Raw genomic sequence first — 12,528 nt, forward strand, 5'->3', positions numbered from 1 at the left:
TTTGTGCGAATGACAGTGAGAGAAAGCTACTAAAGAAATAAAAGAGTAAAGTTGCTTTTTTTAATCTGTGTTAGACTTGTGTTTCAGTCCTGTATGATAATTAGTAAAGCCTGCTCACTTGAACTATGATGGAATAATTATGTTTCCAAATTTGTGCTTACGGATATTTTGCTCATAATTTTCACTACATTTTCACATTAGACTTTGATTCCTTTGTTCTAGAGTTTCTGTTAGTGCCTATGTAAAATTTCAATTAGCTCTCAATTTTATTTTATTTTATTATTTTTTTTAACGTTTATTTATTTTTGAGACAGAGAGAGACAGAGCATGAATGGGGGAGGGGCAGAGAGAGAGGGAGACACAGAACTGGAAGCAGGCTCCAGGCTCTGAGCCATCAGCCCAGAGCCCGACGCAGGGCTCGAACTCACGGTCCGTGAAATCGTGACCTGAGCCGAGGTCGGACGCTCAACTGACTGAGCCACCCAGGCGCCCCTCGATTTTAAATCTTTAGAGAGTAAAAGGCTACTGGATGTAGCGTGATGTTCTTTCAAAGGATTGTCAAAGTAGTCTGAAATGCACCCAGCTCAGAACTCCGATCATGTCAGTTTTTCCAGTGAATTCTAGATCTCTGGTTTGGCCAGATCAGTATTGTGGGTTAGTTTACCATTCTATCGAGCCTCTACGCAGCTGCACAATTATATGAGGAGCAAGTAAAAACCATCTCCTTCACCGAATAAGCAATTTTGTCCCAGAAAAACGTTCAAGCTAGATTTACGATGTTCGGCGACTACCGTGCAGGAACGCTGACCAGCTATGCCGCAGGAAAGTTCTGAAAAATAGAACACAATGGTTCTACTATCTTCACACGATTCTAACACCCAGATTACCCAAGCAATAACCTCAACATTACTGATCTTAAAAAATGATAGTATAAATACTAAATGATGTGCTACTCCACCTATATGACAAAGCTCGTACAAAGGGTACGAGCAAACAATTTGCCAAGATACTAAACTATTTTCAAATCAGTTGGTATAATGCTGCTGCCCTAGCCGCCAGCACCCATATCCCAGAATCCCCCAGATCTTTGTCACAACGGGGCCTCCTGAATGTTGTTCCAGGGCTGCTGGCTGCTAAATATTCAAACGTCACCCCTGTGCACTTGTGCATGTGTGATGACAGAGCAGGAAAAGAGCCTTTTATTTGAGGGAGGAAATCCAGTGAAATGATGCTGAGATAGAATAACAGGGCCATACAGTGGCTATTCTCCCGAGGTCCCCAGCAGTCACCAGAACATCAGATCAGAAGCCATCAGACGATGAAGCAGAGGATGTTCCGTGAAGTTTATTTGCCTGATGGTTTACGTACATCGTCATCTTTTCATGTTTTTGGCTGTGGTCGGGTAGCCTTCTCTTTCTTCACATGAACGTAATCACAAGTCCCTTACATCTTGGTGAATTCAGAAGATGCGTATTAATCCAGATCTTCAATCTTCACTAATGTAGCTGTCTTCTCACAAATCCAAGAAATTTCAGCGCTGCAGCGGGAAAGATAAATCTTTCCTTTCTGAAAATAGGCACATCCTCTGGATCCATTGATCTGGGTATATTCTCTAGGGCTGAATCTGGAAAGTCATCCATTTAAAATTAAAGACAAATTTCATATTTGAAATTTGATCACAATTCAGTGTTCTCAGTTACCAAAAGCCATCTATCTGAACTTTGAGAGACTGCTGGTTCCACAACATATCAAAGTTCTTTTTTTTTATTTAATTTTTTTTAATGTTTATTTATTTTTTTAGAGAGAGAAAGACAGAGTGTGAGTGGGGGAGGAGCAGAGAGAGAGGGAGACACAGAATCCGAAACAGGCTCCAGGCTCTGAGCCGTCAGCACAGAGCCCGATGCGGGGCTCGAACTCACAAACCGTGAGATCATGACCTGAGCCGAAGTCAGAGGCTCAACCGACTGAGCCACCCAGGCGCCCCCACAACATATCAAAATTCTTCAAGCTGGCATATCTGAGTTTTTCATTTCAAGTTAATCATAATCCCAGGTAGAATTATTTAAGCAGGATACTTAAGTCCTGGGTTGAGAATTTGTAACCTCTCCATTAACGTGGTAGAAATTACCCAGCACATATGATATTAGAAGTACTAGGATTTCTTTACTTTGGAACTTTATGAAGGAAAGCAGACAAGTGAAATCACGTTCTGGGTGGACAGTTATTACATTTTGTTATGCACAAATATAATTTCGTGTATATATAATTTTGTGTTATGTATATATGTATACACACACGTGTGGAGGAGGAAGAAAGAACACGATAAGGGTTAAGGGAGAACATAAGTGACTACATCGATGTGGTTCTGATACCGGTCCCTAGTTCCTCCGTAAGGAATTGGTGGTAACTCTTGAATAACGTCATTACAAATCATGCTCAGCCGGTCTCAACCTCCTGTGTGCCTTTTTACTCGCATGATCTGCATAAACTGCAGTGTTCTTTTCTGGCTTCAGGGCCGGGCTTACTAAATCTTCCTCTTGGCTTCTGCGCTTGCTGAGATTAGCCTCACTCAGGAGGAAACGGCTGTGTGATTCAGAAGCTCAGTCCCAGCACCTTGCATGATAACAGCCACAGTCTCAGGGCATCAGTGACGTCAGACTCTCCACCTTGCTGCAGGGACCATCTCTTCCATATTTTAACCGGGAGTGAGTGTAGGGGCCTGGGATAATGAAAAGTCCTTTGGGAGAAGGGACTCATCTTCGTAAAGCCCAAAATGGAAACAGTGGCACTTCCCAGGGTATGGTGGCATGTTCTATAAACCCTCAGTCTAGCAGCAACACTCCGGATTAGTGTGTTATCATCTCATGCCCAATATGGCTCCATTTGCAAAGAAGTGACTCTCATCTTTGTATTTTTATTACTTTGCACATGCTCTTTGCCGTGAGTATTTGGGTGAAACCAGACTAGTTGATTTAATATGACTGGTAGTGGTCATTAGCGAGGGCAAAATCGTCATGGTGTGTCCCACCCTGACAAAATGGTGGGAAATGGACAAAGATGACATATATCTGGGGACAAAAGTGCAGACCTGTCATTGTTTGTTATTCAGGGAATGTGGGAAGCCACCGCTGAAGCACAGTACCCTTGGTGGAAAATGAGTGATTATAACTCAGTTTAAGGAAACCTGGACGGGACGCCTGGGTGGCTCAGTCGGCTGAGCGTCGGTTGACTTCGGCTCAGGTCATGATCTCATGGTTCGTGGGTTCGAGCCCCGCATCGGTCTCTGTGCTGACAGCTTAGAGCCTGGAGCCTGTTTCGGATTCTGTGTCTGCCTCTCCCTCTGTCCCTCCCATGCCCATTCTCTGTCTCTCTCTGTCTCTCAAAAATAAATAAACATTAAAAATTTTTTTAAAAAAGAAAATTTGCACAACATGCATTAAGGAGTAAAACAGGAGTGAGGTGAATGGGTGAATAACTTGATGGGAAGGGAGGTGGAGAAAAAACCCACCACACCCAGAAATGTGCCAAATGACCTTACATTTCATGTAATGTACAAATACCATGTATTATATTAAAAGTACAGGGGCGCCTGGGTGGCTCAGTGGGTTAAGCGGCTGACTTCAGCTCAGGTCATGATCTCGTGGTCCGTGAGTTCAAGCCCCACGTCGGGCTCTGTGCTGACTGCTCAGAGCCCGGAGCCTGTTTCAGATTCTGTGTCTCCCTCTCTCTGACCCTCCCCCATTCATGCTCTGTCTCTCTCTGTCTCAAAAATAAACAAACGTTAAAAAAAATTTTTTTTAAAAGTACAAATACAACTGTATCGTCTTGATATGGTTGTGATGAGCTGTGTTCCTCAAAATATTTGATTTGTAATCACTAAGAGAATTTTGTAAGACTGTGTTCCTTGACATATTTTTGACATCTATTTTTTCACAACTTTAAATAGTTGCAAAAACCGTAATTTTCAAAGTATCATGTATTCTACAGGTACACTAAATATTTCCTCAAAACCTTGAAGGTGCGGATTCAGCTCATTTTAAGTCATGAAAAACATTTGCCATATAATCTAATTGGTACATTCCATCAAAAAAACTAATTATTAAACTGATTTGCCAATTTAGACATACTTGCTGTTAGAAAGTGGTTGACAATTGGAATTTAAATAAATGTGTTAATGTATGTCCATGATAAACACCACCCTCTGGACTGTAAGTGTTGGGCAGCCAGGGTAGCAGAGAGCCCAAGGTCATGATCTCAAAAGCACTCGGTCCTGATTTTGCCACTTAGGAGCTCAGTGACCTCAGGCAAGTTATTTAATCTCTCTATGGCAATTGTTTCATCCCTAAAATAGGACTATAACAGTGCTTTTATCATAGGGCTAATATTTATAAACTGCTTCAAACAAAGCGTATTATTTGTTTTTTAAATTAAAAAAAAAGAAATTTCAACTAATAGAAAAGCTTCCGTGTTTTGCCATGAGTTTGTCACATACATGAAATTAGGTAGTCTTGCTCTCAATAGTTTTTCCTGAAGCTCTCTTTTCTTCGTACATTGTACTCTTTTATTTTTGTATCTAGATTTATAATTCTTACAGTTAACATTGATTTTCTTAGTGTTCCATTTCTTAGTATTCTTCGCTTGCTTTCCCCCCGCCCCCCATCACCCCGACAGTTGAAACTTACAAGGATGGAGACGGAATGGAGCCATCCTCCCATAGCCAGCTCTTTCCAGATGGATCCCATGATAAGCCCAACCAGAAGAAAGAAAACTTGGGTAATGGCTGTGACTTCAGAAAATCCTGAGAGAGACAACAGGGAAAGTATCATGGGAGAGCCACATTCTGGTTTGCAGACGTTAAGATATTCATTCTCATTCAAAATGCCCAAAATTCCCACTGTGTGAGTCAGAAATTCCATGTATTTACTTTCCATCATATGAATACTGTCTATAACCAGGGAAAGAAATTCAGCCAGACCTTTTCCTCCAAGCTATCTATCTTCACCAAGGTGGAATTCTGGTCCAGGCAGTTATTTCTACTGTTAATCCAGGTATTTTCCTCATTCGTTGCAAAATAATAGCAGCTGTTTTGGTACCATTGCCACATTTTAGGGCAAGGATTGCATTTGTGGTCTGAAAAAGAAATTGCACCCATGAGCACAAATTAAATAATCCCGGCGTGACTGGGAAAGGATTTGGGAACTAAGTAATTGAACCTGACGATAGGGTCTGAGACCCAGCATTCTGAAAACATACCGCTTTAGGAGCCTGTGAAAATGAAATCACCCCCAATTATGGGCTAGGGCAACAGTGATCGAAATTCTGCTTCCAGGGCTCAGTCTTCTGGCCTCAGAGTTACCAGCTACACTTTTAACTTCTTAGAACATCAGGATCACCTAAAAATGGTTCACACATTAAGAGGCTGAAGAATCCAGGTTGGGATCATTGCAAGATGCTCCCCAAATTCACCTCTGTGTTTTCAGAAATGTTAAATAAATTCCTATCTTCCCTTGTCCCCTGGAAATGTAGGGTGACATCATTAGGAGTCTTTGGATAACATAACTTTCTCATACTGCAAGGTGGCTCATGTGATCAGTGCCCACTGGGGCAACAGATTTGACCTGACGGTAGGTCCTGATTACCTGAAGTGCGAATGATCAGCTCTTGGCAGAGCTTGATGGCCATCTGTTCCTGCCGCTTCAATAGACTGGAGATCTGGGATTTGAGACGCTCCTCCTCGGTGGGAAAATTCCTGTAGTCGCTCAGCTGCTGGGAGAAGTTATCTTGCTGTTGGTGGATGGTGTTTTGCAGTTGACTTAATCTCTCTGAATCTGAGTTAATTTCATGAGATGTCTGCAAAACTCCAAGACATAATAGGATACATGTTCACATATCCTCTTATTCTCAGCCAGGGGTAATTCTTTTAACACAGCCATATTTCTTACATCCTGTCGTATGTATTAGTGGCTCCCGATAATTGAAGCATCGTGGACGAAGCACACACGATTGCCTTGCTATTCCCAATTGTTTGGAGCTCATCCTTTATAATTGTATTGAGATTTTGCATCTGATTATACTTGTATTAAATGAATGAATTAATGATTATATATCTTTGTTATTTCATCTAAGGCAATGCCATTTTGCCATTCGTCCAGTGTGGTTTTTTTTCCTATTTGGAGTTGGTTCATGTAATTGGTGTTTTCATGGGAACAGAATCCTTTAAGGCAATAGGTATGGTGTGAAGACCACTTTTATCAGAATCATCCATATATTTGTGTTTTTTTTTTAAATGCAGATTTTAGAAGCACCTGGGTAGCTCAGTCAGCTGAGTGTCCAACTCTGGATTTCAGCTCAGATCATGATCTCACAGTTCCCGAGATCGGGCCCTGTGCAGGGCTCTGCAGTAAGAGTGTGGAGCCTAGGAGGCTGCTTGGGATTCTCTCTCTCCCTCTATCTCTGCCCCTCCCCTACTCTCTCTCTTGAAATAAGTAAATAAACATTTTTTTTAAATCTTTAACGTTTATTTTTGAGACAGAGAGAGACAGAGCATGAACAGGGGAGGGGCAGAGAGAGAGGGAGACAGAATCCGAAACAGGCTCCAGGCTCTGAGCTGTCAGCACAGAGCCCGACGCAGGGCTCGAACTCACGGACCGTGAGATCATGACCTGAGCCGAAGTCGGACGCTTAACCGACCAAGCCACCCAGGCGCCCCAGTAAATAAACATTTTTAATGCAGATTTTAATGCCACACTAGACTATTTCTGGCCCTGGATCCATAAAAATCGGCCTCTTTAATTAGCACCTCAGGTGATTCATTGTCACAATAAATTTAAGAGTCACTGCCCTTCAGGAAAAAAAAAAAACCCTTCACCCGTCTATAGTGAACCAATGAATATGCATCAGTGCATCTTCATTTTTAAAATATACATCATTGTAGAAGATCAACTGCTAATACCTAATGATTGGCTACTGAATAGTTGTTCCTGCTGCTAGAACATCATGTTTCTTTCTAAAAGAAAGAAGGCTAAAAAGAAAAAAGGCTAAAGCCACATCATTAGCTCCTAGTTAAATGTTCAAACCAGTATGTCTAAATTCTAATTACCCATGAAATCTTCCACATGTAAAAATGAAAGAAAGTAGCATGGAAGGTGCTAGCATCCTCCAGAAAATAAACTTTCTTGCCTGCAAGTCCCCTGAAAGGGAATAAAATGCCAACACTCTACTCTGTCCATCATATACTTAACGACACCCTACAAAGTGTGTATTCTCAGGATGTTCTTCCACTTAATGTTAGTCCACAACTCCCTATCCTGTCCGACCTTGACGGTTCAAGGATGGGTCAGAACCAAGAAAATACTCTTTTTGGGGGGGCTATTGTGATTGGGACTGGAACTTCCATTGTTACACAGAGGTGGTTCAACTTTCTATATACAGGGTAAGGTCCCCCAGGTAACTTCTCCTCTTTGTTTTTATCTCTTTTTCATTTCTAGCAGGCAGGCTGTTTCTACACTAGAAAGGTCTTGAGTGAGCAGATTAAGAGAGTCTTGTACTAAGTCTTTGGGGTAAATGAAACGGCACGCTTTTCCTTGAGTCCCCCTCCGTTGGCTCCCTGTTGGTCACTACTGGGATAATAGGTGGATGTGCATCTATGCAGAAAAGAAGCTCCCCATTCCAATGAATAAAGAGAAAAACAAAAGCCGTGTTCATAATCCAGTCTAGTTTATTAAGAGGAAATGGATAAAATCCATTTCCAAAATCCTCATAGTCATAAAGTTTGTCCCTTGGTTGTTGAGCTTAGAGACTTGGAAGAATGAAAGAGATGTGATCATATAATACTGTCAAACCTGAGTCTGCATAGTTTACAAATGTGTTTCCTAATCACCTTTCTTGGGTTCGATGAAAATATACTTACGCATAATCCCCAAGGTCACCAGCCCAATCAGCAGCATCAGACAAAGAGTTAACAGACTCAGGGCAGCCTGGCGCCAGATGGGGGAAGGAGCTGGACACCCTGAAGAAAGCCAACAGAGAAATTGTAGTTGCACATGAGTTTTTATTTCTCCCACTTAGGAAGCTTCCCCAGCTTCCTAAAATCTCCCTTTTCTTTCTCTCTTTACTTTCTCAAAAATACCTAAAATGATGTGCGGTAAGATCTCTACCATCAGTGCTCCCCCACTTCTCTTCCCACCATTCTCTTTCCCTTTAAGAGTGTCTCCTAATTTTTAGGCTTGTGTTTTATATCATTGAACACCCTTCTTTAAGATTACCAAATGCAGGGGCGCCTGGGTGGCTCAGTCGGTTAAGCGTCTGACTTCGGCTGAGGTCATGATCTCACGGTCCGTGAGTTCGAGCCCCGCGTCGCGCTCTGTGCTGACAGCTTAGAGCCTGGAGCCTGCTTCAGATTCTGTGTCTCCCTCTCTCTCTGACCCTCCCTGTTCATGCTCTGTCTCTCTCTGTCTCAAAAATAAATAAACATTAAAAAAAAAAAAGGTTACCAAATGCATGTATGAGATGTGGTGAAAAATGCTTCTCTGGATGATCTGGACAATAGGGGAGACTTCAAGTTTTTGAGGTCACTAAACCTCCCCAAGGCTAGGATTATTATGGATTTTACTTTTATCAATTACATTCTATTTAGCATCTGGTAGGTAATGAATGAATACTGAATGAAAGGCAAAATTAACATGTAGTCTAACCTATGATATTTCTTTATTCAGAATCTAATGGCATCTAGCCCAACATTTTCAGACAGATTAATGCAGATTTCCAGGTGCACTGTCACATACAGCACAACCACAATTCCTTTTATCTCAAGGATTACAGCTATAACTTAAACAAACAAATAAACGAAAATGTTTAACCAGGTTTATTAGACCCCATGACAAACCTATTCCCGTCCTCTTTGCATATCGCCCTAATACCACGCACAGGCACGTGCGCACACACACACACACACACACACACATACACACACACTCACACACACACTTAAAAACAAATCCAAAGAGGAGAAAGTAGTTCCTATATATCAGATGATTTGGGCAACAACCTGAACTGTCAACAGATTATTGAAAATTAAGAATATAGTCTGCTATACTAACCTGGATTCCTGACCACAGAGATTTATATTTCTTCCAACAAGGGATAAGGGAATGAGCTGAAGACTAGAACTGAGTTTGGACTCCACATACTAGTTGTAGGAACTTGGCTAAACCATTTAGTTTTTTTCAGCCTCAGCTTTGCTAATATCATTCCATTTACTTCACAATTATATTTTGAGAAAAATATGACATAATGCATATAAAATACTATACAGATACTGTTATTATTGATTCAACTGTATGAATTATACTGGGAATTTCCACCTTCTAAAGACAGTTTTTTTAAACTTCTAAAACAGAAATGATCTCCTGTCTATTTCTGACTCACTCATCTTCCCATTCCTCTCTTCAGTTATTTGTACCTTTGAAAAGAGAAATTTCCTCCACTTTCTCTATTTTAGAAGCCTCCCATCTGACTTCTAAAAGAATATTTGCCTGGCATCTCTCACAAGGTATCAATATCACAACTTCACTTTTAAAAAGAAATCCATTAATCCCCAGATTCGATTTCTCTCGTATCCAATATGTTTCACTATGGCACAGAACCTCAAGAAACATAGTGATACCACACGTTTAAAGAGATCTTGGAAGGTACATGTCTTCTCCCCCAAATTGGGAACATCCATTCCACTTAACGCATCCCACAACTTTGTCTCCGTTTTGGAGATTCTGCAGGACACCTCTCCTTAGCATCGACCTCAAAGCATTTAACACCTGTGCATCCCCCAAGGTCAACATCTTGCTGTCTCTGAACTCCTACCTCTTTTCCTTAGGTTATTTCTATCCCGGTTATTTCTTGCTCCAACAGAATCCTGAAATGTGAGTGTCGCGTAAGTCACTTCTTCAGACATTGTAGAAGAAAGCGCTACTGTAAATTAATTAATGTTGCAATGTCTTCAGGCTCAGGAACAGGGTGTTCTTCTCAAGGCTGGGAGCTTTTATAAACACACTCTACTGACCCAAGACACACCCCACCGCCCCTCGGTAAGGACAGAATGACAATCAGTTTTTTGTTTTTTGTTTTCGTTTTTGTTTGGTGTGTGTGTGTGTGTGTGTGTGTGTGTGTAGAAAGAGAAGTCAAGTACCTTTCTCTTTAGAAACCAGAATAAAAAAGATCTCAATCTGTCTGTTCTTTCTGCACTGCTTCTTGTGAAGCAATAGGGGTACTTGGAAGCAGAGCCCGGATGGCGGTTTCCTGGGGGAATTCCCATGATCCTCAGGTAGAGGATCTGAATGTTTCAGTAAAGGGTCCGACTGTCGTGTTTACATGTGTCAAAGACCAGCTAAGCCTGTATGAAGACATCGGATCTCGTTTATACTCACTCATATCAGATAGACCCGTGCAAGACAGAAAAAGCCGTGTAGGTAAAGACCAACCACATTTAGCTGCTGTTTTAAGAAATACGTGTGTGTGTGTGTGTGTGTGTGTGACAGAGAAAGACAGATTGTGGAGAGGGGAGAGTGGCAGTACTAGCAATGGAACATAAAGAAGAAATTGATAGCTGTTAAAACTGCGTACCCATGGCAGGTCCCTCTGGCATGGCTAAATTCCAAACAGAATAATCCCTCTGGAGATAACAACTAATACTCAGGACAAGATTTAAAAAGCAACTACCAGAAGTTCCGGGATAGTGAAAGAAAGCAGGCAGATTCTGGGGACAAAAGGGCTGGCTCATGGTGTGGTGCTTTTGGTTTTGTTTTTAATTTGTTTATTCAGTTGGTTTTTAACCTGCGGGCAGCCAACAGTCGTTGTTGTGGGGCAGCTAAAACTCCTAGAGAATAGACGCCATCTTTCAGGTCTGAAAATTTCGAAGACTGGAGTTTGGGGCAACCGGAAGAACAAACAGTGCTGGGTTGTCACGGGGACCACTGCAAATGGGGAATCTCTAGAGAATCTTTATGCCTTGAAGCCTCTTTGAGCTACAAGTTATATACATCTCATCTTAAAAATAACTTGATAAAATAACCAAGCTCTATGTTCTCTTTCTTAGGACTCAAAATGCCCTGAAAAGGTGTTTCCAGTGAAACTGAAGTCAACCCACTGCACAAAGATTTCACTGTGATACTTTGTTTCAACAACATCCTATGAGCAAGAAAGTGGATGATTTTTTTTAATTTATTTATTTATTTTGAGATTGAGAGTGGGGGAGGGGCAGAGAGAGAGAGAATCCCAAGCAGACTCCGTGCTGTCAGCCCAGAGACCAACATGGGGTTCCATCTCACCAACTGTGAGATCATGACCTGAGCCGAAGTCAAGAATCAGACGCTTAACCAACCGAGCCACCCAGGGGCCCCAAAGCAGACAATTGATATAGCAAGTGCTCTGGCTATTATCTGGAAGAACATGAGAAAAAAAACAGCACTTCTCACCTACGGTTGGTCATTTAGTTCATCGGCATCAGACTCCAGGCACGGCATTTACTTCTAATCCCATCATCGCTTCTTATAAAAATTCACTAATTTATATTTGAAAAAATAATTGTTGTGGACAACCTGTGGAAGGCAGAATAACAGCCCTCCCCCAAAGATATGCACCTTCCCCTCCCCAGAACCTCTGAATAGAGTAGTTTGCATGGCAACAGGGATCGCAGATGTGACCAAGGTGACAGAGTTTGAGATGAGGAAGTTATCCTGCGTTATCTGCCAGACCCAATTTAAGCTCACGAGCCCTTCAAAGTGGAGAACCTTTCCTAGATTCGGGCAGAGAGAGACAACATTGCTGGCTGAAGGTGGAGGAGGAGGGCCAGGAACCAAGGAAGAGGCAAAGGAAAGGAAACGGGTGCTCCCACAGAGCACTCAGAAAGGAACACAGCCCCACTGACAGCCATTTTTGGGAGGGGTCTATATATGAGCAAGGGAACTAAGAAATCTTTTCTAAAGTTTCCTTTGGGGTAAGAAGGAAAAGATTACATAACAGTACTGGTGGGGGGTGTTTTGGTGTAGGTTTTTGTTTTCAAATGGCTGAAGGACTTGATCCAGAACCTTCAAGGTCCACCTCTGTGAGAAGATCATCTTCGTCAAAGTTCTCCAGAATAAACTGCCCGTATTTCATGGGTGTGAATGAATATCCGATAGGTTGCAGAAAGACAATGTGAAGCTAATGATTCTTCAAAAACTTTTATGCCTGATGTCTAAACACACGAATGCACATGTATTTCTTGTTCCTGTTCTTTGGTTTGTTGTTGTTGTTTTTTCAAAATGATGCAATGCTCAATCAAAAAAATAATTATCTCAAGGTTCTGAGTCATAATCAGTTAAACTCCCCTGTCAAAAATGTGGAAGTAAATAACAAATTTACGTTTCTGTTTACTATTCTATGTAACAGGCAAAGGCAGAGGCCATCGATACGAAGAAAAGTTAAATTAAACAGGTGATTACAAAAACGAAAACTCAGGATGTTTTTCTCTCTCTCCTTTGGTCTTTGTCTTTC

At 41.6% G+C, this 12,528-nt stretch overlaps 1 protein-coding gene across 1 annotated transcript; it reads right to left on the reverse strand.

Moving 5' to 3' along the window:
- Nucleotides 1-1,176: 1,176 nt before the first annotated feature.
- CLEC12B (C-type lectin domain family 12 member B) lies at nucleotides 1,177-10,050 on the reverse strand. Its single transcript, XM_043563136.1, has 6 exons — nucleotides 9,859-10,050; nucleotides 7,910-8,008; nucleotides 5,640-5,858; nucleotides 4,976-5,130; nucleotides 4,683-4,798; nucleotides 1,177-1,624 (listed from the first exon to the last, which is right to left on the reverse strand). Exons 1-6 carry the CDS (start codon nucleotides 9,947-9,949, stop codon nucleotides 1,474-1,476), a joined length of 831 nt encoding a protein of 276 aa, XP_043419071.1. The 5' UTR covers nucleotides 9,950-10,050; the 3' UTR covers nucleotides 1,177-1,473.
- Nucleotides 10,051-12,528: the final 2,478 nt, after the last annotated feature.

This window comes from Prionailurus bengalensis, chromosome B4 (genome assembly GCF_016509475.1).
Source record: "Prionailurus bengalensis isolate Pbe53 chromosome B4, Fcat_Pben_1.1_paternal_pri, whole genome shotgun sequence".
NCBI classification, from domain to species: Eukaryota; Metazoa; Chordata; class Mammalia; order Carnivora; family Felidae; genus Prionailurus; species Prionailurus bengalensis.

What these genes read in the sequence shown, in the direction of transcription:
- CLEC12B (XM_043563136.1), bottom strand. Translation starts at nt 9,949, where the DNA reads ATGTCTGAAGAAGTGACTTACGCGACACTCACATTTCAGGATTCTGTT. An exon ending in GGTGACCTTGGGGATTATGC is followed by an intron (nt 5,859 to 7,909) that starts GTAAGTATATTT and finishes TATGTCTTGGAG; the next exon opens with TTTTGCAGACATCTCATGAA. An exon ending in GCTGATCATTCGCACTTCAG is followed by an intron (nt 5,131 to 5,639) that starts GTAATCAGGACC and finishes TTTCTTTTTCAG; the next exon opens with ACCACAAATGCAATCCTTGC.